We start from the raw sequence: 26,047 nt of genomic DNA on the forward strand, positions 1-26,047 counted from the left end.
GCCGACGCGGCCTACTCCATACCTTGCGGTCCCTGGGCAAGGCGCGTCGCCCGAGGAGATAGAGGCGTTCCTCATGGCCATGAGGGCTCTGTCTCCTCCGGCGGGTTCCGTGGCGCCTTCGGGCCCTGTGGTCCCGTCCGGGGCCCTAGCGGTTCGGGTGCTCCTGCCTCGACGCCGTCGGGTGCTCCGGCCCCGGCGCCGCCGACGGCTCCGACCCCGGCGCCGCAGGGGCCCTCAGGGTCGACGCCGGCTGGTCAACCGGCCTCTCCGGCGCCGATTCCATCGGGGCAACCCCTGGCGCCGCCCCATCCCTCTCCGACGCCGGACGCGGAGTCGGACCGGCGTCGTTCGACGCCGGGCTCGACGCCGATGGGGCCTGTGAACCCCGAGGAGCCGGTCTACATTGTTAACTCCGAATATGGTGAAGATGTAGATTACGGAGAGGTGTGGGAGGGGTCTGAGGACCCTCTGACACGCGAGTGTCAGTATGACGTGGACTGGACGGGTGAGTTGGGTGACGCCAGTGGTCTGGACGACTCCCCCAACCCTGGCTTTGTCTCGCCTCCTACCGTGTCTTCGGAGGAGGGGGCAGCTTATTCAGTGGTGTTGATGAGGGCTGCCAAGGCCCTAAACCTTGTGCTCCCCGTCGCGGCCGTGAGGACTAACATCCTCACTGAGGTCCTCAAACCTCTGTCATGCCCACAGGAGCCACTGCTGCCGTTCAACGGTGCCTTAACTGACGTTCTTTTGGGCACGTGGTCCAGGCCCGCTTCAGGTTCGCCTGTTGACAGGAACGTGGCCAGACGACACCGTCCGTGTTCGGACGACCCCAAGTTTCTGTCCACCCATCCCACCCCTGAGAGTCTGGTGATCCAGGCCTCCACTTCCCAAACCGCATTCCCGTCGGCCTCGCCCAACAGGGAATCTAAGAGGTACGACCAGTATGGCAAAAAGGTCTTTTCGTCCTTGAGTCTGGGACTGCGGTCTTGCAACACCGCGTGCCTCTTGGGCCGCTACACCCACTCTCTGTGGGATACGGTCGCGGACCTGCTGCCTGAATGCCCGCCGGAGGTACGGGCTAAGCTCGGCAAGGCTATGATTGAAGGCCAAGACGCAGCAAGATACTCCATCAGGTGTGGTCTTGATACGACCGACTCACTGGGCAGAGCGATGTCAATGACGGTGGCGATTCGTCGCCACGCCTGGCTGAGATCCGCCAACTTCTCGGCAGATGTCCAGAATGCATTGATGGACATGCCGTTTGATGGCAGTCGCCTGTTTGGCGACAAAGCGGACCACGCGCTGGAGCGCTTAAAGGACTCCAGAGTCACGGCCAAGTCCTTGGGTCTCTCGACCCAGTGCCAGCAAACTGGTTTGTTTCGCTCCTTTCGTGGCCAAGGAAGGGGCGGTCCCACACGTGCTGCCAGCCAACGCGCCGCAACAGACGTATCAACGCGGTGGCGGCCGTGGAAACCGCCGGGGTGGCGGTCGGGGACAGCGGCGAGGTCAGACCACACCTCCCCCCGCAGCATCCGCCACTAAATCCTCCTAGTCCGTGCTTTCAGGCCCATGTGACGCCGGTGGGTGGCAGGGTTCGCCATCACCTCTCCCACTGGCGCACGATAACATCGGACAGGTGGGTGCTGCAGCTCGTCCGAAGGGGCTACTCCCTCCCCTTCGAGATCACTCCTCCAGCCATGCCACCGCAGAACTACCGTGTGTCGGGGACCACTTGACACTTCTGCAGGAGGAAGTTACGGCCCTCTTGGCCAAGGGGGCCATCGAGCGCGGTCCTGGGCCAGAAGTAGGACGTGGTTGCTATTCCCACTACTTTCTGGTGCCCAAGAAGGACAAAGGGGGCCTACGTCCTATCTTGGATCAAAGGAGCGTCAACGGCTTCCTCCGGAAGGAGAAGTTCAAGATGTTGACTTTGGCTCAGGTCTTGGCTGCTCTCGACCCGCAAGACTGGATGGTAGCGTTGGACTTGCAGGATGCGTATTTTCACATCCCCGTCCTGCCGGCCCACCGGCGTTACCTGCGGTTCAAGGTAGGCCACGAGCACTTTCAGTTTATCGTGCTCCCCTTCGGCCTTACCAGCGCCCCACGGGTGTTCACAAAGGTAATGGCGGTGGTCGCAGCCCATCTGCGCAGGTTAGGGGTTTCAGTCTTCCCCTACCTAGACGACTGGTTGTTGAAGGCGGGCTCGCCCCAGACAGTCGTCCACCACCTTCAGATGACGGCAGACCTCCTGCACGAGCTGGGGTTTTCCATCAATGTGCCGAAATCACACCTGTGTCCTTCTCAAAAGCTCCTTTTCATCGGAGCGGTTCTCGACTCGGCGCAGTTTCGGGTTTATCCTCTGGAACGGCGGGTCCAGGATATACAGGCTTTGATTCCCATCTTTCAGCCGTTATCCCGGGTTTCGGTCAGGTTGGCGCTGCGGCTGCTGGGACTGATGGCCTCCTGCATCCTTCTGGTGCATCACGCCGGTGGCGGATGCGGGCTCTGCAGTGGGACCTGAAGTTTCAGTGTGCCCAGCATCAGGGCAACCTGTCCGACCATGTCTTGATCTCAGAGGGCACTGCAAGACAACTGCAGTGGTGGCTTACGGACCGCGATTGGGTCAGAGGCAGATCCCTCTCCCTTCCCCAACCGGAGCACGTTGTTGTGACGGACGCGTCCCTCCAGGGCTGGGGAGGCCACCTGGGAGAGGCAGAGATCAGAGGCATCTGGTCTCCGGCGGAGTCCCGGCTCCATATCAACCTGTTGGAGCTCCGGGCGATTCGTTTGGCACTGAAAGCATTCCTCCCCTTTGTCAACGGGAGTGTAGTGCAGGTGTTCACGGACAACACCACCGCCATGTGGTACTGCAACAAGCAGGGCGGGGTGGGGTCGTGAACCCTTTGCCAGGAGGCTCTGCGCCTCTGGCAATGGCTGGAACGTCAGGGCGTGACTCTGACGGTTCAACACCTGGCAGGTTCTCTGAACGCCAGGGCGGACGAACTCAGCCGTCGGTGCTTGATGGATCACGAATGGCGTCTGAACTCGGACGTGGCGCAAGGCCTCTTTCGGCAATGGGGAGAGCCTTGGTTAGATCTATTCGCCACAGAAGAGAACGCGCAATGTCATCAGTTCTGCGCGTTGGAGTTTCCAAGACGGCACTCGCACGGCGACGCCTTTTGGCACGAGTGGAGTTGCGGTCTGTTATACGCCTTTCCGCCTATACCACTTCTGCCCAGAGTGCTGAAGAAGATCAGGCGCGACCAGGCCCAAGTCATCCTTGTGGCTCCGGACTGGGCTCAAAGGTACTGGTATCCCGAGCTACTCAGCATGTCAGTCGGTCCCCCGATCCGCCTGCCACTTCAGGAGGACCTTCTGTCGCAGCAGCAGGGGACGGTCCTCCACCCGAACCTGTCCAGCCTCCACCTCCATGCGTGGAGATTGAGCGGCGACAGTTGAGGCCATTTGACTTGCCTCCTGAAGTCTGTGATGTGATTCTGGCAGCCAGGCGTTCCTCCACGAAATCGGTATACGCCTGTCGGTGGAACAAATTTGTGGCATGGTGCACAGCAAAGGCTGTGGATCCTCTTTCTGCCCCTCTTTCTGAGGTTCTTCTCTTCCTTCTTTGTCTTGCCCAGCAGGGCTCTGCTCTGGGCACTATCAAGGGCTACCTTTCTGCCCTTTCAGCCTTTCTGAGGCTACCTGATCAACCTTCTTTGTTCAAGTCCCCCATTGTAACAAGATTCTTGAAGGGCATCACACACATGTATCCACCTGTTCCGTTTGTGATGCCTCAGTGGGACTTGAACCTGGTTCTAACCTTCTTGATGTGTGCTCCCTTTGAGCCCCTTCATTCCTGTCCTCTCCGTCTCCTGACTTTAAAGACGGCTTTCCTGGTTGCCATCACCTCTGCCAGGAGAGTGAGTGAGCTCCAGGCTCTTTCTGTCAAACCTCCTTTCCTGTCCATTCATCCTGACAAGGTGATTTCGAGAACTAGACCTTCTTTCCTGCCCAAGGTTGTCTCTGCTTTTCACATCGGGCAGTCCATCACCCTCCCTTCCTTCTTCCCGCCTCCGCATCCTTCAAAGGATGAAGAGCGGCTCCATCGTCTGGACCCAAAACGTGCGCTTTCATTTTATATGGATCGCACACGCCAGTTCCGGGTGGATGACCAACTGTTTGTTGGCTACGTGGGTGCGAAGAAGGGACGGGCGGTACATAAACAGACCATCTCTTGGTGGGTCGTTCTGTGCATCAAAGCGTGCTACTCTTTGGCTCGGAAGGAGCCTCCTGTTGGGCTGAGGGTCCATTCCACTCGGGCCACGGCGGCTAATACTGCCCTGGGCCGGGGAGTCCCTTTGCAGGACATTTGCCAGGCGGCTACGTGGGCCTCGCTGCACACTTTTGCGAGGCACTACTGCCTGGACAGTCAAGTCCGGAGGGATGGCTTCTTTGGCCGTTCGGTCCTCCAGGGCTTTCTGGTGTAGGATTGTATTGGTTCGCAGACCCACCACCGGGGTTAGTATTGCTGGGGTATCTATTCTAAGGTAAGGAATCTAATACTAACCTGTTTCTTTCAGATGAACAAGTTACTTACCTTCGGTAACGATATGTTCGAGGCATATGGGCTGCAGATGGTACATTATGAATAGATCGCCATCTGGTGTTGGGCTCGGATGATTGCACTTGTTTTTCTCTTGGAGAGTCTTTTGTATCTTGGTGACTCCTCCTTTGGTTGCTAGTGCGCATGGGCATCGGCTCCATCCTTAGATTGTTTTTTTCCGCCATCGGGTTCGGATGAGGATTGAAGCGCTCCAGATCGACTTCGGAAAGAAGTGACTTTTCGGCGCGTATTCCCTTTCCAATTCGACGGTATTGTTATCGAACGCGACTTCATTTCCATTCCGACGCGTTTCGACTCCAACATCGAAGAAAAACTTTGATCTACGTCGAAGAACAGGAGACCTTTCTCGACGTGGTCAAGCCCGGAGTCCATGGAAAGGACTCCCATTTAAGAAATGTCCAACGTGTTGGGCTAAGTTCCCACACAAGGACCTACACGAGGTGTGCAACCTCTGCCTATCGCCTGAACACGAATCCAGGGACTGCGAAGCCTGCGCAGCATTCTCCTCCAAGTCGACGATTAGAAACCGTCGAGCTCGAAGACACGAGGTTTCCAGAATGCAGTCGGAGGCGATCCCGGAGCTGTTCGAAGACCAGCACCTCGATGAAGAAGAGGATCATGAAGATCAGTCGGGGTCGGAAGGGGACGAGTCGGATGTCGAGGAACTCGACGTGCAACAAACCGTGAGTGACGATGTCCCCTTACCAAAAAACCGACCCCGTGTGGTAACGACCCCGCCTTCGAGCCCGGTCAAACCGCAGAAAAAAGTTTCCGACGCCCCGCCTTCGGGCCCGGCAACGAAACCGAAACTGAAACCGAAACTCTCGGTCTCCCACCATGTCGGATCCGAGAAGCGGTCGACATCGACTTCGACGCCGAAGCTTCATGCAAGGGAAAGCTCGGCATCGAAACATTCCATGTCGAAACCGAAACATAATTCGATGTCGAAGACTCACTCGACACCGAAAAAATCGGAGTCGAGCAAGCACTCGGTGCCGAAAACACCGAACATTGACGATCGAAATCAAAGGCACCTTTCGGAACCAAAGGCTTCGGTACCGACACAGGAGCAGCAAACAGATCCCAAACAAAAGATTTTGTTTATCGATCCACAGACTGGCAAAGTAGTGACGAAGAAGAGGAAGAATGAACAGCTAGAAGACAAACCTCTTCCTTCTAAAAAGAGAACACTGGGGACAAATACAACTCCTCCTACTTCTCCTCGACCTAAAGTCACACCCTCTTCTTCTATTCCTCACACTATGCCAAATATTCCTCCACCTTCTACACCAAGACCATCTACACCTCAGTCAGATGTAGACAGTGATACAGGGGAGGGAGAACCTCTAGGGGATGATGACACTATCCCAGATAAGGATGATCCATGGGAAAATTATGACGCAGGGTCAGATGATAACGACCCAGAGTTATATCCCTCAAAGCAGTCACCACCTGATGATAACACAGGGTTTGTACAGCTCATTAATAGGGCAGCAAAATATCATAAGGTAGATCTACATACAGAACCTCAGGTAGAGGATTTCCTATTAGAGACACTACCTACTGCACAAAGAACATCAGGTACTCTACCTATGCTGAAGGGTCTTCTCGGTCACACAGCAGACATATTCAAAGACCCAGTGAGGGCTAGGGTGTTAAACTCAAGAATTGATAAAAAATATAAGGCGGCTCCAAAGGATCCAATATTTATCAAAGGGCAGGTACCTCTGGACTCGCTTGTAGTTTCAAACGCTCGCAAGAGAGCAAACTCATTATCTACAGGAGAGGCCCCTCCACCTGATAGTCAAAATTATTAGATGCATCAGGCAAAAGAGTGGCATCACAAGCGGCAAATAGCTGGCGTATAGCCAATACACAAGCGCTACTTGCACGTTATGACAGGACACATTATGATGAGTTAGAAAAACTCATCACACATCTCCCCAAAGAACATCAGAAGAGAGCAGATCAGCTAATACAGGAAGGAAAGATAATAACTAACACTTCCATTAAGTGCGCCCTAGACGCGGCAGACACTGCAGCAAGATCCATCAACACCAGTGTCATGTTAAGGAGACATGCATGGCTTAGAGTCTCAGGGTTCAAACAAGAAGTACAAACATCTTTATTGAACCAACCCTTTGATCAAAAGACACTTTTCGGCTCAAGCACAGATGAGACCTTAGAAAAGATGAAAAAGGGCACAGAAACGGCTAAGTCAATGGGAGCATTACAACAGCCAACACAAAGGAGTTCCTTTCGTAGATCCACCTATAGAAGGGACTCAAAAAGTACAGGAACAAGTCAGCAATCCACCTCTTTTGCGCCAAAGCAGAGAGTCAGAACAAATACACGAATGGGAGCTGCACAACCAAATACTGCAGCCATTCTTCCAAAGATGGGGACAACCAGAGATAGATCTGTTTGCCAATCATCAGAACGCAAAATGCCAAAACTTCACATCCAGGTACCCACACCACAGGTCCCAGGGCAATGCACTATGGATAAATTGGTCCAACAAATTTGCTTACGCTTTTCCCCCTCTCCCACTAATTCAGTTAGTGGATCGGAAACTGCAACAGCACTCAATGACAATGATACTAGTAGCACCCACCTGGGCAAGACAGCCGTGGTTCACCACGCTACTGCAACTCTCACAGGTGCCACATCAAAAGCTAAGATTATTACCCATGCACCTTACACAGAACCATGGAGAAATAATGCACCCAGATCCTAAACAATTGAACCTAGCGATCTGGCTCCTGAGGTCATAGAGTTTGGATACTTAGATTTACCTCCAGAATGTATGGAAATCATTAAACAAGCAAGACGTCCTACCACCAGAGCATGCTATGCAGCAAAATGGAAAAGGTTTGCTGTACACTGTAACAGTAACCACATCAACCCTCTGGACGCATCTACTAAACAGATTATTTGCTATTTACTACACTTGCAGCAATGGAACTTAGCATATACCTCGATCAGAGTGCATCTCGCAGCTATAGCAGCGTACCTACAAAACAGGCAACATCTTTCCCTGTTTAACCCCTTCGCTGCGGCGGGTATTCCGCCGCAGCGCTAAAGGGGCGGGGCGGCCGCATGTTGGTGACGGAGCCGCTCCGTCACCAGCCGCGGTTAAGCTATGCTGGTGACGGAGCTGTTCCATCATGACCCGCCCCGCTCATTAGAACGCCCGCGCAGGCGCGAAATCAGCGCCGCGCAGGCGCGGCGGCTGGGCAATGACGGAACCGATCCGTCATCAGCACAGCTCAACTGTAGCTGATGACGGAGCGGTTCCGTCATCAGCAAGGGAGGGGTTAAAGTACCAGCAATTAAAGCTTTCATGGAAGGACTCAGAAGAGTCATTCCACCAAGACTGCCACCTTCCCCAGTCTGGAATCTCAACATAGTACTTACCAGACTAATGGGACCACCATTTGAACCTATGCATAGGTGTGAAATACAATTCCTCACATGGAAGGTGGCCTTCCTCATAGCTATCACTTCACTCAGAAGAGTAAGTGAGTTACAAGCGTTTACAATTCAAGAACCATTCATGCAATTACACCAAAACAAGGTGGTTGTTAGAACAAACCCAAAATTCTTGCCTAAAGTAATTTCAGCATTCCACATCAATCAGTCAGTGGAACTACCGGTCTTCTTTCCAAAACCACAAACGGTAGCGGAAAGGGCCCTACACACATTAGATGTCAGAAGGGCAATATTGTATTATATAGAGAGAACACAAACTTTCAGAAAGACAAAACAGCTATTTGTAGCGTTTTCTCCTACACATAAGGGCAATCCCATCTCTAAAGCAGGCATTGCCAGATGGATTGTAACATGTATACAAATATGCTACTTAAAGGCAAAGAGGACATTAACTGTTCCTCCTAGAGCTCACTCTACACGTAAACTAGGAGCATCTATGGCATTCTTGGGAAACATTCCACTAGATGACATATGCAAAGCAGCTACCTGGGTTACACCGCATACCTTCACAAAGCACTATTGTGTAGATGTGCACACAACACAACAAGCTAGAGTGGGACAAGCTGTATTAAAGACTTTATTTCAGACTGTTGCAACAGACACAGGCAGCCACCGCTAGGGAGAGAACTGCTGTATAGTCTATTCATAATGTACCATCTGCAGCCCATATGCCTCGAACGGAATATGCTACTTACCAGTATGCAACTGTTCTTGGCATAGAGGGCTGCAGAGTGGTACATGCCCTCCCAGCCTCCCCGGAAACCTGTGTCTGTTCCAACAATATCTTATTTAGATACACTTACATGGGCATTTCTATCTGTATTCTATCATACTACTCCATCTAACCCTACTATGGCAAAACAATCTAAGGATGGAGCCGATGCCCATGCGCACTAGCAACCAAAGGAGGAGTCCCCAAGATACAAAAAACTCTCCAAGAGAAAAACAAGTGCAATCATCCGAGCCCAACACCAGATGGCGATCTATTCATAATGTACCACTCTGCAGCCCTCTAAGCCAAGAACAGATGCATACTGGTAAGTAGCATATTCCATCTGTAAGAAACAGTAGTTAGTATTAGATTCCTTACCGCCCCACCCATCCTCCCCGTTCTGCGAATGATACCTAGGGTTAAGGACATCCCTTTCAGGGCCCTAGTTTCAAATGGCACCAGTGTTGGTTCTCCTCTGCGTGTTTTGGCGCGGAAAAGATGTGTACAAAGAACTGACGTCCGCGCGCGGAGGCGGCGTCTATATACTCCAGCGACGTCATCACGGCGCACAACGCCGACGACGGACGCGGAGCCGCAGGGGACGCCTGCAGACGACGCCTACCGACGCGCAGGGGTACTGCTACGCAAAAGTTTCCGGATCCAGACTGACGCCTGGGGATATTCTAAGGTAAGGAATCTAATACTAACTACTGTTTCTTACAGATATATCGTTACCGAAGGTAAGTAACTTGTTCGTTAGGAGCGTCCATGGCTTTCCTGGGGAATATTCCTTTAGAAGAGATATGTAAGGCAGCCACTTGGTCCACCACACATACATTTACGAAACACGACTGCGTAGATGTGCATTCTAAACAGCAGGCAGCTGTAGGACAGGCTGTTCTCAAAACTCTTTTTCAGACTGCTGCAGCTGGCACGGGCAGCCGCCGCTAACAGGAGGGACTGCTATATAATCTATGCACAGATATGAATTCAGCAGCCCACATGCCTCGAACCGAATATGCTACTTACCAGTATGCATCTGTTCTAGGCATGTAGGGCTGCTGACATTCATATCGCCCACCCTCCTCCCCGGCGCCTGTAGCAGCTGTAGCAGCTGTAGCATTCAGAATTATTGTCTAGCATGGACATCGCTCACTGTATTACACTCCATCTCTGCCACAATGGTGAAAAACAATCTGAGGATGGAGAGGATGCCCATGCGCACTGTAGTCCAGGGGAGGAGCCACCTATCTCGTGCCTTTTGACAGATCTCTCATGTTTGGGATTAAAGTGGACTAAGCCTTCGAGCATTTAAAGAGAGCAGAGCAATGGCATGTTCCTTGAGCCTTTCTGCTACTGCATAGCCATTTTAATAAGAATTTCTACCTCTTTGGGAGTACAGTAGAGACTTTCCTGTCCTTCAGTGCCAGACCCATACTTTAGCACAACAGGCGTTTCAGCCCTTTGTGGCCAAGGCTACAAGTCTCAGAGACAGCAAGGGTAGCAGAGGCAATGTGCAACTCAATTTCTCACCCCTCTGGCAGCTGCAACCGCAAAACCACTTTAAGGTGTCCTTACCATGACACAGCCACCTTGTTGGAAGCAGGATCCAATATTTCCTTAAAGAGTGGCAGACCATCACAAAGACAAGTGCGTCCTATTCATTTTCAGTGGGGGCTCTGCTCTTCCATTCGTTTCTGCCCTGTGGATCCTTCCACCACCTTCAGGACAGTTGACAGAGGGCCATCCCTTTTGACCAGAAGGGTCATAATCTGGCCTTAGAAGTAGTAACTGGGTGTTACTCCTGCTAGTTCCGAAGAATGACGGAGGCCATCATCCTATCCTAGATCTTCGTCTTCTTAACACCTATTTGCGGAAGATCAAATTCAAAATGTTTATCCTATCCCAGGTCCTAGACTCTTATGACTGGATGGTGGTGTTGGACCTGCAGGTTGCTTGTTTTCACATCCCTGTTCGGTTCATGGTGGGTCTGGAGAAGTTTGTTTGCAGTGTACCCATTTGGATTCACCACTGTCACTCTGGTGTTTCCGAAAGTGATGACGGTGGTTGCAGCACATCTACGGAGGTTCGGGGTACCATTCCTCCCCAGCCTTGATAACTGGCAGTTGAAGGTGAGCTTGATACTCTGAGGTTGTTGGGAATGTTGGCATCCTGCTGGTGAATAGTGCCAGATAGGCTTTGAATTGGAACCTCAAATCCCAGTGGGCATAACAGGGAAAATATGTCAGACTGGATCCAGATTTCGGAGGAGACAGCAGAAGATCTTCTATGGTGGCTGCTAGACTACGATTAGGTCCGTGGCAGGTCCCTCTCCTTACCCCACCCAGAGCTGCCTGTTGTGTAGGCCATCTGTGAGAGGTGCAGGTCAGATATCTCTAGCAGAGACTCCTCTACACATCAGCTTGTTGGAGTTAAGGGAAATTTGTCTAGCGTTGAAGGCCTTCCTGCCCACCACAAAAAGAAGATTAATACAGGTGCTCATGGACCACACCACCACCATATGGTACTACAGCAAGGGCAATGTGCAGAGAGGCCTTGCACCCCTGGAAGAGGTTGGACTGCCAAGGCATTACTGCGGTGGTGAACCACCTGGCGGGATCTTTAAATGTCTGGGCCACATCTAGCAAATCACGATTGTCAGTTGCACCCGGAGGTAGCACCTACACTCTTCCATCAGTGAGGAAAGCCCTTGCTTGATCTTTCGCCACCACTGAAAACGCGCAACGTTAGCACTTCTACATGCTGGAGTTTCCGAAGCATCTCACGCTCGCCTATGCTTTCCTTCAAGAGTAGAGCTCAGGATTCCTGTGTTCCTTCCTATTACTACCTCTCTTGCCCCAAGTTCTGAAGATCAGGAACAACCGGGCCTAAGTCATCCATAAGTGATGTCAGATTGAGCCAGGATTGTGTTACCCAGAACTCCTGGACATGAACCTCTGTTCTCCGATCAAGCTGTCATTTCGGGAGGATCTTCTGTCGCAGCAGGACCTGGTATTGCACCTGGCCTGTACACTTTGCATCTCATGTTCGGAGATTGAGCAGCAACGGTTGACCTCCTTCTATCTGCACCCTGAGGTCATTGTGGCGGTGAGTTGTCCCTCCACTAAACCAGTACACACCAGATGGTAGGATACATTTGTGCAGCACCCAGTATATTGATCCCTTATCTGCAAAGTTGTCTGAAGTTTCTCTTTGTTCTGTCACTGATAAGGGCTTTTTTTTTCGGCTCAGCAAAGAAGGGTAAAGCATGCAAAAGCAGATCATGATGACTTGTTTTCTGCATAAAGTTCTGTCAGCAATTGGCGAAGAAGCAGCCTTAAGAGGGCTTATGGGCTCATTTCATCAGAGCTAGGCTGCTACAACTGCACTAGCATGCAGAGTACCCAAACAGGACATTTAGCAGGCATTTACCTGGGCGTCTGTGCATATGTTCACAAAGCACTACTGCCTTGATAGCCAGGACCATTACGAATGGCATTTTATCTGCTTGTTCCTGCAGGACATTTTGGTTTAAACCAGTTCACAAACACACCACCTGGGGAGGAACTGCTATAGTATCTATTCACAAGGTGAAGAATCTCTGGCTAGAAGTAGACATCAGAAGAACAAGTTACTAACCTTCAGTCGCAATCTTTCTTGTGGTCACTCTTGCTAACCTCAAATTCGTCAGTGACCCTCAGGTCTTCCTCTTCTGTTTATTGGCCTCCTTCTCCTTATATAAAGGCCCAATCTACATATCTGCATGCTTGTCATGCCAATCTGCTGCTAGGCTGCTTGCACCCTCGGATACAGAGCCTAAGAAAGCAACTTAAATCAGTGTGCATTCATGGTGTTGATATATGTGGAGCAGCTCTGTTTGCAGAAGAACTGCTCTATTAGTTTCCAGATCCGTTCTGATGTCTGTGAATTATTCAAGAGGTGCATAATTAGCTGTTAGTGTCCACTGGAAAGACAGTTTTGCAGCGTGAATCTTTCTGGATTCACTATGCTGTGCATATTCCGCCATCTTGTGGTTGGAGTCGGAAAGTGCTTTGTTTTTTTTGTTGTTTTTTTTTTGCTGTGGGAGGTTGCGAAACTTGATCCCTCTGGTGAGGCTACAACCCCAATCGTGTGTGTGCAGGCTCTCAGATTATTTTTTCCGCCATGGAGATTGGAGGTGCCCCGAAGATTTCGGTGAAAAGACAGCAACAGACGCAGCAGGCAGAAGAGACCCACCAGAAACTCCAAGAGATAGGTGGTAATAACAGAGTTGCATGAGGGAGAAATCTTGAGCAAAGCACCTTGTTGGGCGCTGCTCACATTATTCCTCATGCAGCAAGGCAAGTAGACTTGGTTGCCTTTACAAAACTGTCCCCAGACGGTATGGGGATTTTCTCCACTGTAAGGGCCATAAACCGCACCTGTTCCTGGAGACTGCATGAGGCCTTCATCGACCCCCAAGGCCTCATAAAACAGGGCCTTATCTCTGGAAAAGCGCATTCCTGAACGGCCTGGCTAAACTGGGCCTCGAAGGGGGTTTTAGGTTCTCAGTAAGAGTCTTAAAGAATTAAAGCTCTTCATTTCCTTCCAAAAGGGGAAATTTGCGGTAAAGGTGTTTGTCTCTGCAAAGCCCAAGAGCATGCTATACCTCATACCATAGGGCAACATTTAGTAGTTACTAAAGCACCTGGCTATAATAATTCACTGCAAAGCTTTCGCAAGAAATACACGACAAAGCATTTTGTGCAGGCAGTACAAAGCAAGGGTTCACAGCTATGCTGTGCATTAGCCTCAAAGATTGCACTGCCAAACAGCCGCTGATAACATAACACAGCGACGAGGAAACAATTATTTACGATAAAGCATAGGGTATACAATAAATGGAAGCCTCATTCTTGCGCAAACAGGCAGGCGCTAGCAAAATAGCACTAAGAACTAATATGCCCGCAATGCCTAAGTTCCCTACTGAGCCACTACATTAACAAAGCTAAATTAGTAGGGGGCCTTGTACTTTAAGCCTCATATGCACATAGACAAAGGGCCCAATAAGCCAAAGCAATGTGTTCACAAATGCAGGAAACTATCTTTGCGGCACAACGTGTGCAACATATAAGTACAATATTTATGCACAGTTTTCTAAATTAGATCGCAAAATAGTGATTGATAGCTAATGCTATATGGACGCTATCCACAGCAATATGTGTTCACAAATGCAAAATAAATTATATTTGCGGCACAACGTGTGCAACATATAAGTACAATATTTATGCACAGGTTTTAAAATTAGATCATAACATTGTGATTGATAGCTAATGCTCTATTACGCTATCATATACAGTATGGCCCCTCCATTGCTGGTAATTTAAACTTTTACTTGTTACCTAAACTTTTACTGGTTACTCCAGTACCTTAACAAGGTTCATACACTACATGTATAACAGGGAAAGAGGCAGGATCACAGATCATGCTTCGTCAGTTACTGCGCCAAATCCAAACAATGTTTATCAGCCGGCTGCATAGTATTGTAACAGGCGATGCAAGGGAGGGACCCCTTACTACGAGATATACACGCAGTTGGGTAACTTGGCCTACTAGGCCTCTTAAGACTCTTAGGTGGCAAATAGGAGGCTGAAAGGAGATAAATTCTTCCTATACCAACATGACCAGGTACATTATATCAAAACATACAATAGGGTGTATACTGCTATATTGGTAGGTATGGGTGTATGCATATGCGTGCATATAATACACAGCTACATGTTTTACTGCGGGGTGCATACATGTAGATATACAGCCAAAGGAAGATACACCAAGTACTCAGGTACAGGTGAAGTTCTATATATGCAATTTTCAGGCATGTGTGTATATATAGATATTTATGTCTGTGTGTGTATATATATATATATATATATATATATATATATATATACACACACACACACACACGTATTAAGCAAAACACACTATTACATATACAAACAGTCCATGTATGTGTTTTAATATATACATATACGCCCCCCTTTTTACCGGTAACGTGCACCGCATGGTACCGGGAAAAAAGATTAATACATAAATACAAATACGCTGAAAAATAGAAACTTTTTTCTATGGGGAGCACATTCAATGTATTTTGGAACACTGTCACACAAGACATTTGAAACACATACCTACTCCCTCCTCTATTCACCACTACGGGACGGCACAACCATGTTTTAAAACTGGCGTGTCACACAAACACTATGCACAGTATCTAAGCACAACAGGCATAGTTATAATGGGGAATTGAATCTCACACAACAGGACTACAAACCCCAGAAGACAAGTACATAGTTTTCAAACGCTAGACAACATTACCCCACCGCAACATGTACTTGCAACACAACATTAAGTTGGCTACAATATCAATGGGAATCACCTTCACTAAGGGGACTGATCGCCTCGAGATGCTGGGGCATACCACAACTACAATCCTCTCATACACATTCTGGGTGGTTCACTGAAGCCGGTGTAAAATATACAACATACATAAGGCCTATAACAGACGGTGCTGCAGATATGACACTATGCATACTCTAAACGCACTGTCACTTCTAAGGGGCAATTGAGTCTCACTCAGAAAGACTACAAACCCCAACATACAAGTACATATCTACGCACGATACACAGCATTTATTTCACCAATGCAATATGTACTTGCAGCACAACATGGTTTTGCTTCAATAACAAAAGCCGATTCAGCTTCACTAAATGGGCTGATCACCATGAGAGGGGTGGGCTTACCACAACCACACTCACCTCACACACACTATGGGTGTGGCGAGCCCAAAAATGTGGAAGTCTTCTTCTACCACAGAGACTGATCTTCACACCAAAAGGATGCCGGCAGCTCTTCAAGGGGAGTTTGCCACCGATTCCAATCAGAAAGCCGGCAACTGAGGTTCACTGCGGCCTTTCTGAACACCATAAAGAAGCCTGGGGCTCTTCAATGGAGTTCACAGAGACTTCCAAAGGTATCCCATATGGCCGGCCAACTGCGGTTCGCCGCAACCATAAAATTCGCCAACTACAGTGGGATGCACACCCTTCAACCACGAGCTGCACATACACAAAGTAACACAAACACAAACAAAGCAATACCTCAAACATTGCATATACCTACCCTATAGCAAAGTAGGTTGACTGGGATTATGTAGCAACACGTTCCCCACATGTGGCACACCGGAGGAGACCTCCTACTCATCACAAGGTATAAGGGCAAACGCAACACACACCTACCACGGCGTATTCCCGTTACAACCACCATTACCATCCATAAGGGCAGAATGAACACAAGCAGGGTGCAGTTCTTCAGGCTTCATGCCTACATGATAGAAACTACACATGGTCAGCGCACAGCACAGTGAAAAGTTTCAGTGTTTCTCCCTTGCACAGAATCACAAGGCAGCTCAATATCAAATCACACCAGGCAATAGCCTAATTAAAATTACGAGACCATACGCAAGCAGTTAGCCAAAAGGCCCATTGTGCGCGATACACTCAAAGGGCAGTCACCTTCCTTGAACCCAGTGGCCAAACTAAGTCCAGGACAACTTCTCCTGTACAAGTCAATATTTGGATAGACCACATAGGTGGAGTATACTTCGTAAGGAAAAGATAAGCACACACATGTGGGCCTCTGCATCAAATATATATATTAGATATATAGCTGATATAGCATCAGGTACGTTTATATGTACAAGCGAAGGCAGATAATAGGGTAAGGCCTCTCCTTCCTCTACCCTCATTTCTCTCCTAAGATCATTAACAGGACGCATAAGCAGGTAATAGCGCCCATGTTCTAAAATACCATAACCATGGAAGGGTGGTAACAACTTTCATCAGGGCATCAGCATACCCCTGCAGTGGTCTGGGCTACTAAGGTGAGCATCGGACAAGAAATACGTACTCCCGTTAATCAGCCAGGCACCCCAAAAAACCATTAAGCCTTATTTACTTATGGTAGTAAAACCGGCCCATTGCATAAAAAAAGGGAGCTTGTGGTTGGTAAGGACCATTTTAAAAATAGCACGCACAGAATATAACAAGGAAATCAGGTGTTAGCCTACACAAGGATGAATGGGCCTAGGACGTTTAACCATTTGAATAAAACATCCAAGGGGGTTGTTCCTGGTCACATGTAACATTATTAAAACAAATAACGATTAATACGCAAAGTAGTACGTATATGGGTACTTTTCCTCAAAGGAAAGACGTATGGATACCTACTAGGTAAACCGGTAGGCCAATAACTAGCAGGAGGGGCAAGGGCCCACTTTATCAGGAAGAAAGGTGCAACAATAGCCTTCCTGGCTAACACACCCTTTCAAGACATATGCCTGGCGGCAACATGGGCTTCAGTGCACACGTTCACGAAGCACTACTGTGTGGATATACAAATAAACACGGAAGCACAAGTCGAACAGAAGGTGCTTCAACATATATTCAACAACCAACGCTCATCTTCCACCCAGCTGCCGCACACGTAACTAAACCGCTACAAAGTCTATGCACAGCATAGTGAATCCAGAAAGATTCACGCTGCAAAACGAATAGTTTCTTACCTGTCGGTGTAGTTTTGCAGCTTGAAGATCTTTCTGGATTCACTAGCGAACCCACCCACCTCCGCCAGAAAGATGAGGCTGGAGAAGCAGGTGGTAATACAAGGATATATATCTATATAGATGTTTGCATACGTAGGTAGGCACATACATGCAAATAAAACAACAAAAAAACAGGTTTGTACATGTCAATATGTATATAATATTTATTAAAAAGTCACCTTTTGAAAATCGACAAGTGTCCCTGCACTCTCAGCCCCTTAGGCAATATATATATTAGACTTATTAAGCAATAAGACAAAAAATGCAAGGCAGAAGGGGAAAAAATTCTCTGAGAGCCTGCTCACACACGATGGGGGGTTGTAGCCTCACCAGAGGGGATCAGGTTTCGCAACCTACAACCGCAAAAAAAAAATACAAAGCACTTTCCGACTCCAACCACAAGATGGCGGAATATGCACAGCATAGTGAATCCAGAAAGATCTTCAAGCTGCAAAACTACACCGACGGGTAAGAAACTATTCGTTACCGAAGGTAAGTAACTTGTTCTTAAAGCATCCATAGTTGTAGAAGTTGCAAAACAAGTTGGAGCTTTATAGTCTGTATGAAATTTGTAATTTGTCTCTTTTTCCTTTAGGCGCTGAAAGTATTAAGGACATCTGAGTTTATGCCCTATGTAGTATTTATTGCTGCTCCTGAACTGGAGACTCTGCGTGCCATGCATAAAGCTGTTGTTGATGCTGGTATCACAACCAAACTTTTAACGGTAAGCAACTTTTATGAACGGAGTGTTCGAGGCATATGGGCTGCAGATCAAACACTAGTGTATGGATCGCCATCTTGTGGTGGGCCTGGAAGATTACAATTTGTTGTTGTCCTGGAAGAGTAAATGTATGGTAGATGACTCCTGCTCTGGAGCATAGTGCGCATGGGCATCGACTCAATCTTCAGATTGTTTTTTTCCGCCATCTGGCTCGGATGTGTTTGTCGCTCTGTCCCATTACCGATCTCCTTTCGACGCCCATTCCTTGATTTCTACCGTCTGTATAGTTTCGATTGCGATTTCCTTCATACTTGCTTCGAAAAAGACTGCACTTCTCGATTCTGGCGATCGTCAGGGCCTTTGGACCCAACTGGGCCATTTGGCCTTCGGCTCATGGAAAGACCACCCTTTGAGAAGTGCCCTCGGTGAGGACACAAATTTCCCCACACTGATCTACATGAGGTGTGCAATCTGTGTTTGTCTCCAGAGCACGAGAGCCGAGATTGCCAGGCCTGCGCTTCGTTCCGGTCCAAGAAAACTATCAGGGACTGTCGAGCGCGAAGAGTCATGGCACAATCCTCTTCATCAGCACCATACATCATCGTTGAAGAGACTCCAGTCGCTCTAGAGCAGTGGTCATCAAACCTTTTAATTCCCGTCCGAAGAGGAACAGCAGGACGACTACGTCGTTTCCGGAGCAGAGGAATCAGCTTCCGTAGACGAAGAGCAAGCAGACGATGACAATCCCCTTCCAGCTGGTCAACAGGTCGTGAGTACAAACGTCGACTCTGTTCACACCCCGATACCGGGCCAGGCTTCGGTTCCACCTCCACCTCCGGATCCAGGTGCACACCGATCACAAACTTCTGACGCCCCACCTTCCGCCTTAGCAACAAAGACTACCAAAATGCCTCTAGGAGACTCTGGTTCGAGCCAGCCTGTCGGTCCCTAGAAACAAGAAGTCCTTAAACCAAAACTAACTCCGGCACTGAAGCAAACCTCCGTACCCAAATCGGTCGAACCATAAACAAGCTCAGCACCGAAACCAATTTCCACACCAAAAGCCAACTCCAGTACCAAAACAAGTCGAACCAAAGTCAACTTCGGCACCGAAACACACTTCGGCACCTAAAGATGTCGACTCAAAACGAGCTTCGGAATCAAAAACTCTGGATCCAAAAATATCAATCCGAATAAAAAACACCAGCCGACCAAAATCTGCTCCAAAGACTGCAATAGACACTGCTAAACCTTCTAAACCACTCGGCCCCAAGCAAGAAAAGTCAGTACCAAAGAAGGATGCTTCCACAGAAGATCCAAAACAAAAGACTCTTTTTTATTCATCAAAAGACTGGACATGTCATTACTGCGCATGCTAAAAGGAAGCAGGACCCTCCCACCACACCTCCAGTCCCTCTCTAAAAGCATGCTCAGACTTCTCCTATAAGCGTACCTTCACTTCCAAAAGAACCAGACCTTGGCATTTCCCCTGCACATTCACCATTCATCCCACACAGCCCTGCACCAGCAGATGATGATTATGAGTATGATTACTCAGGGGGGGATAGAGGATGACCTACCACTAGATGACCCAGATAATATTTCTGGATAATCAGATGATCCTTGGGAAGATTATAATGCACCAGATGCCCCAAATCTGCCACAAGATGACACATACCCTTCTAGGCCATCTCCTCCAGATGACACTATAGGGTTTACATAACTCATTCATAGAGAAGCAACCTTTTATGCGGTCGATCTACACACTGATCCAGTAGAGGATGACTTCCTTATGGACACATTATTACCATCACATAAAACCACAATCATTTTACCAATGCTTAAAGGAGTGGTAAATCACGCACCTGTCGGAGGGAGATTAAAACAGTTCCTACCTGTCTGGAACTCCATCACAACAGACAAATAGTTCAGTCAGGTTATTGCCTGGAGCTCACTTCCACTCCTCTAACAATTATTATTATTATTATTATTTATTATTATTATGTTTCTTATATAGCACCAGAATCGACCCCCGAAGGGGTATCTCCGCGCTTGCCTTGGGAACCCGTCCTGGCTTTTCCCTGTGAGATAGCCCCTACAGGGCATCCCCAAGGTGAAAGCCAGGCATCCCGCCGCAGGGGGGCCGTTGTGGAGATTAAGCAACCTTAATGCCCAGAGTTGCAGAGTGTGAACCCATGATTAGGTCAGGCACCGAAGCGAGAATTATCGAGTCCATGGACATTTGAGCTCAAGACCCTGCTGCGTCGGGAATTGAACCCTGGTCCCGGGTCTGACCTCTGCTTCAGGGTCTGCCTGCTCTAACCAGTAAGCCACACTTCTCCACCCAGACAGCGTACCATGTCACAAGAGCATCTCACACTTCTAAAACAAGAAGTTGCCACTCTACTGCAGAAAAATGCTATAGAACCAGTTCCAGTACACCATCAAAACACAGGAGTTTACTCCCTATATTTCCTTACTCCCAAAAAGGACGGCTACCTCAGACCTATACTAGACCTGAGACCCCTAAATCTTTACATACAGTCCGACCACTTCCATATGGTCAGATTACAGCAGATCCTTCCTCTGTTAAAGCAAGGCGACTTCCTTGCTACCCTAGATCTCAAGGAGCCTACTTCCACATTCCCATCCACCAAGCTCACAGAAAGTACCTTCGGTTTGTATTGGACGGTAAGCATTGCCAGTTCAAAGTCCTCCCTTTCGGAGTGACTACAGCACCTCGAGTTTTCACAAAGTGTCTCGCAGTAGTAGCAGCACACTTGTGGAGGGAAAACATCCATGTCTTCCCATATCTCAACGATTGGCTAATAGAAGCCAAGTCGTATCACCAGTGCATGCAGCACACACACGCCAGACCATTCACCTGTTACACAAACTCTGGTTCACTATAAACCAAACAAAGTCACATCTCCAACCATCCCTGTCTCAACAGTATCTAGGTGCCACAATAGATACCTCCAAAGCACTTGCATCCCCCAATCTACCAAGAATACAAAGTATGCAAGCTCTTATACAAAAATTCCAACCGCAACACTTCCTACCAGCTAGAGTGTTCATGCAACTAATTGGAATGATGACGTCTTACATCTTCGTAGTACCGCACGCAAAACTCCAAATGCGCCCCCTGCAAGAGTGCTTAGCAAGCCAATGGAAGCAGGCTCAAGGTCAATTAACAGATGTGGTGGTGGTGGACGGCTGGACCTATCGCTCTCTGCAATGGTGGAGCACCAAAAACCTTTCCAAAGGACTCCCGTTCATATAGCCAGTTCCACAGGTGGTGCTAACCACGGACGCATCCCTCACCGGCAGGTGAGCTCATTTGGCAGAGCACACAGCAGGTAGGCACCACAGCAAAAGCTACTCCACATAAACCATCTGGAGTTGCTAGCCATTTTTCTAGCTCTAAAGTGATTTCAACATTATCTATCAAGCAGGTGGGCCATTCCTCCAAAAATCTTCCTATTAGCAGAACATCTACCGGGAGTTCACAATCCGCTGCGGATCTGTTAAGTTGTCAGAGCCAACAGATTCACAAGTGGGTTCTTCATCCTCTAGTTCTTCAATCTTTTTTTCAACAGTGGGGACAGCCAGAAATAGAACTGTTCGGCACTCACCTCAACTCCAAATGCCCAAGCTTCGCCGCCAGGTATTCACACCCATTGTCCAAAGGCAATGCGATATAGATGAGTTGGTCAGACAGATTTGCGTACGCTTTTCCGCCTCTCCCACTCATTCCGTTAGTGTTACGCAAGTTACAGAAACACTCCTTAACATTGATTCTCATTTCACGAACGTGGGCAAGGCAAACATGGTACACCACACTACTAGAACTCTCAGTGGTACCATATCACAAACTAAAACTCTCTCTACACCTGCTAACACAGAACCGTGGGGAGATCATGCATCCAGACCCCATGCAGCTCAACCTAGCGATTTGGCTCCTGAGGTTTTCGAATTAAGTTATCTCAATCTCCCGCCTGATTGCATGAACATTATAAAAGAAGCCAGACGTCCCACCACTAGGGCATGCTATGCAGCCAAGTGGAAAAGGTTTGTTATGTATTGCACCAATAACATTAACCCACTAGATGTTTTCATCCAAAACATCATATGCTACTTGCTCCATCTACAAAGATGCAGTTTAGCATACTCCTCAATCAGATTACATCTTGCTGCTATAGCAGCTTACCTTCAATACAGACAGCATCTGTCATTAGTCAGAGTTCCTGCCATCAAAGCCTTCATGGAAGGCCTCAAAAGAATAATTCCTCCCAGGGTACCACCCTCCCCTGTATGTAATCTTAACCTTGTTCTCACTAGACTTATGGGTCCTTGAAACCTTGCATAAGTGTGACTTAATATTTCTTTAATAGAAAGTTGCTTTTTTAATTGCTAATACTTCACAAATCCCAAATTCCTTCCAAAAGCCATTTCACCATTCCATCTCAATCAGTCTATTTAGTTGCCAATATTCTTCTCCCAACCTCAAACAGTTGCTGAAAGAGCTCTCCATGCATTAGATGTCAAAAGAGCTCTCCTCTACTATATTAATAAGACAGCCGTTTCGTAAAACAAAACAGCTTTTTGTGTCCTTTTCCCCTCCACATAAAGGTAATCCCATCTCAAAAACTGGGATTGTAAGGTGGATTGTTAAATGCATTCAAATTTGCTACCAGAAAGCAAAACTCACTCTATCCATTCCCCCTAGGGCTCATTCCACCCGTAAACTAGGGTTATTTGTGGCATTTTTAGGGAACATTCCCTTTGATGATATCTGCAAAGCAGCTACATGGTCTACACCGCACACATTCACAAAGCACTACTGTGTAGATGTGCAAGCAAAACAAGCTAGTGTGGCAATTGCAACAGTCCTGTGCACACCTAAAAATCTAATTTGAACAGTATGTGTTCGTATTCAACACAAGACAACATTCGCTGTAGTTTTATTGGTTCCTTTAATGTGTGTTGGCACAAAGAACATCCAGCTGACACGTGTTTTGTCAAAGAAACAGTGGTATCCGACTCTTCATGGCCAAAGTCTCGGTGGACGGTATGCATAATCCCTGCACCGGTGATAATTCCAACCCGGTCGGGTTACAAAGAGAATACGGCAGTAGTCTGGTACAATTATTCAGGCATGTATTCTAAAACTATATGTAGATGCAACAGACGTTATGTGGAATCAGGATGCCGGTAAAAGTAGCACATCGGCATCCACATGGACACCGTGTCCACATGGACACGTGGACCCCGTGTCTTGACCGTATACCGCCAAGACAAGGGGTCCACGCCGGATACATGAACTGATAAACACAAGTGTCATTAAGGACCGACTTTGGATTCCTCCGGCCCTATTGGAATTATCCCTTCCTCTAGACCCTGTATTGGGGCTTGATCTTCACTTTATATCCTTAAGTAAACATTATCCTTTCCGCTATACCTTGCAGTTGTGGATGCCAGTGTGCTACTTTTACCGCCATACTGAAACCACATAACTTCTGTAGCATCTACATACAGTTTCGGAATGCATGCCTGAATAATTATACGTGACCAATGACCGCCGTACGCTTTGCAGAGCGCCACCTTTTCCTCTACACTAAAACCCTATCTCGTAGAAATCATAAAAAGCTAGTGTGGGCCAGGCTGTACCCAAAACACTATTCCAAATTGCTGCAACAGATACTGGTACTCGCCGCTAAGGGAGAGAACTTCTATGCAATCAATGCAGTAGTGTGTGATCTGCAGCCCATATGCCTCGAACGGAAAATGCTACTTACCAGTATGCATCGGTTCTTAGCATGTGGGGCTGCAGATTCACACACGCCGCCTCAGCTACCTTTATCTGTTCCAGTAATATCTTAATTATGTCCACTATACATGGACATCTTTCTGTTCTCACACAACTCCATCATCATAGAGGAGTCATCTACCATACAAAGACTCTTCCAGGACAACAACAAAGTGTAATCACCCGGGCCCACCACCAGATGGCGATCTTTGCACTAGTGTGTGAATCTGCAGCCCTACATGCCAAGAACAGATGCATACTGGTAAGTAGCATTTTCCTTCTTTCTCTTACTTGTTTTTTTATTAACTCTTGCCTTTAAATATTGAATCTACCATATCTCTGTATTTTGATAAATGCTTGGATTAGTCAACTTTTGAATTCCCTCAGGCACCATACTGGGCCTGGAAATGCTTTCCCTGCAACAGCTCCAACCTGCCAGAGTTGGTGCCCTCAGACTCTTCAGCTGCCTGGCCCCACTTTTATATATGACTATGCAGAGCCCTATATGGCTCCGCATCCCCCCCCCAATACCACCTTTTGCACGACCATACCTGTTCCTTTTATTCGCTTCCAGAGCTCAAAAATATTTTATCAGTTTTCAAAAATTCCCTAAACGTTCTAACCTCAGTGTGCTGAAGGGAAATGTTTGTGCTATGCCCGCAGAAAACAGATGTTGGTCATAGATCTGTACAACATCTGCCATTGGTGCTTGTGTTGTAGAAAGTAGATCTTTTGCTCCCATGCACCTTCCTTCATGATGCTGACTCTGTCCTCGATTCTCTTTGGTCTAGACCCTGGGAGGTTGACTGGTGTTTTTGTATTTGCAGGACATTTATTTCCAAGTAAATTGCTGCAGTCCCACAGGTGCTTCCTCCAGTTCGCGTTGGAGCTGTGTCAGTTTATCGTCCTGGCCTTTGGCCTCACCCTGGCCACCCAGGTGTTTTTTAAGGTGATGGCGGTGGTTGTGGCCCATCTTTGCATGCTAGGGGTACATATATTCCCATCCCTTTGAGAACTGGCTGTTGAAGGTGGCTTTTCCACAGTGCGTCACGGAACACCTACATACTACTGTCTCCTTGCTATCCTAACTGGGGTTCTCCGTCAACAACATGAAATCTCATCTGGAGCCAGTGCAGAGGATTCCTTTACAAGGGATGTTTTAGACACAGTGGCTTTTAGAGCATTTCTGACAGCGCTGCAAGTTCAAGATATTCTGATGGATACATCTGCCTGTGGATTCCTCACCTTATGAATATCCCCAGCGCCTGCATTCCGCTGAAACTTTTTCCTAGCTCTCCATGCCGACGAGGTTGTCACAATGCCATGGCTCCGCACGACATCACTGGAGCCATACGAGAACCACGTTGGCGTGATGGTGTCCGTTCCCCTTTTTCCACGCTGTTGATTTTAACGTTTTTTTCTGGGACTCTCCATACTTTCTGCTTGATACTTTGTATTTTGGATTGTTTCTTTATGTGGTTTTGCCATGTCTGTTCTGAGGAAGTCTGGTTTCAAGCCCTGTAAAGAGTTCGGGGGTCATATGTCGATCACTGACCCCCAAGAGGACTGTCTGTGGTGTTTATCATCCGATCACGACGTCGAGGGCTGTTCTTGTTGTAGAAAAATTAAACCGAAGCCCTTGAAAGAACAGGAAGCCAAGTTGTACATGGCTATGGTGAGAAAAAAAAAGAGGTCGAAAACGTTCGAAGTCGAGGTTGACGACTTCACATGACTCTAAGAGGAAGCACAAGAAGAAGAGCCATGGATCTCTCTGCCGTTCGTCGAAGGCTGTGGTTTCGAGGTCGACTTCTCCGGCACCTCGACGTCATGAAAAGGACTTAGTCTCTCCTTCACCTTCAGTGTGTCTTCAAGCCACTCCGATCCATTCTCCTTCGTACAAGGGGACTCCAGCGCAATCACCGATGCCAACAGTTTCTCCGACTCCGGAAGGTTTGTCGAATCCGGCTGATGCTGAGGTCCTTCGGCTCGGCTTGTGGCCACAGCCGTTATAACTCCGGAGGTGCCTTGATTAGATCTCGAACTGGCTCAG

At 48.2% G+C, this 26,047-nt stretch overlaps 1 protein-coding gene across 2 annotated transcripts in view; it reads left to right on the forward strand.

Moving 5' to 3' along the window:
- The window catches only part of PALS2 (protein associated with LIN7 2, MAGUK p55 family member), a 985,569-nt gene that overhangs the window by 879,792 nt on the left and 79,730 nt on the right, over positions 1 to 26,047 (forward strand). For both annotated transcript variants that reach the window (XM_086941681.1, XM_086941682.1), the window contains exon 12: positions 18,063 to 18,191. In XM_086941681.1, the coding sequence (XP_086797807.1) occupies positions 18,063 to 18,191 (129 nt within the window). The remainder of the gene's footprint in view (positions 1 to 18,062; positions 18,192 to 26,047) is intronic.

Source organism: Lissotriton vulgaris, chromosome 10, assembly GCF_964263255.1.
Source record: "Lissotriton vulgaris chromosome 10, aLisVul1.2, whole genome shotgun sequence".
Taxonomy (NCBI): Eukaryota; Metazoa; Chordata; class Amphibia; order Caudata; family Salamandridae; genus Lissotriton; species Lissotriton vulgaris.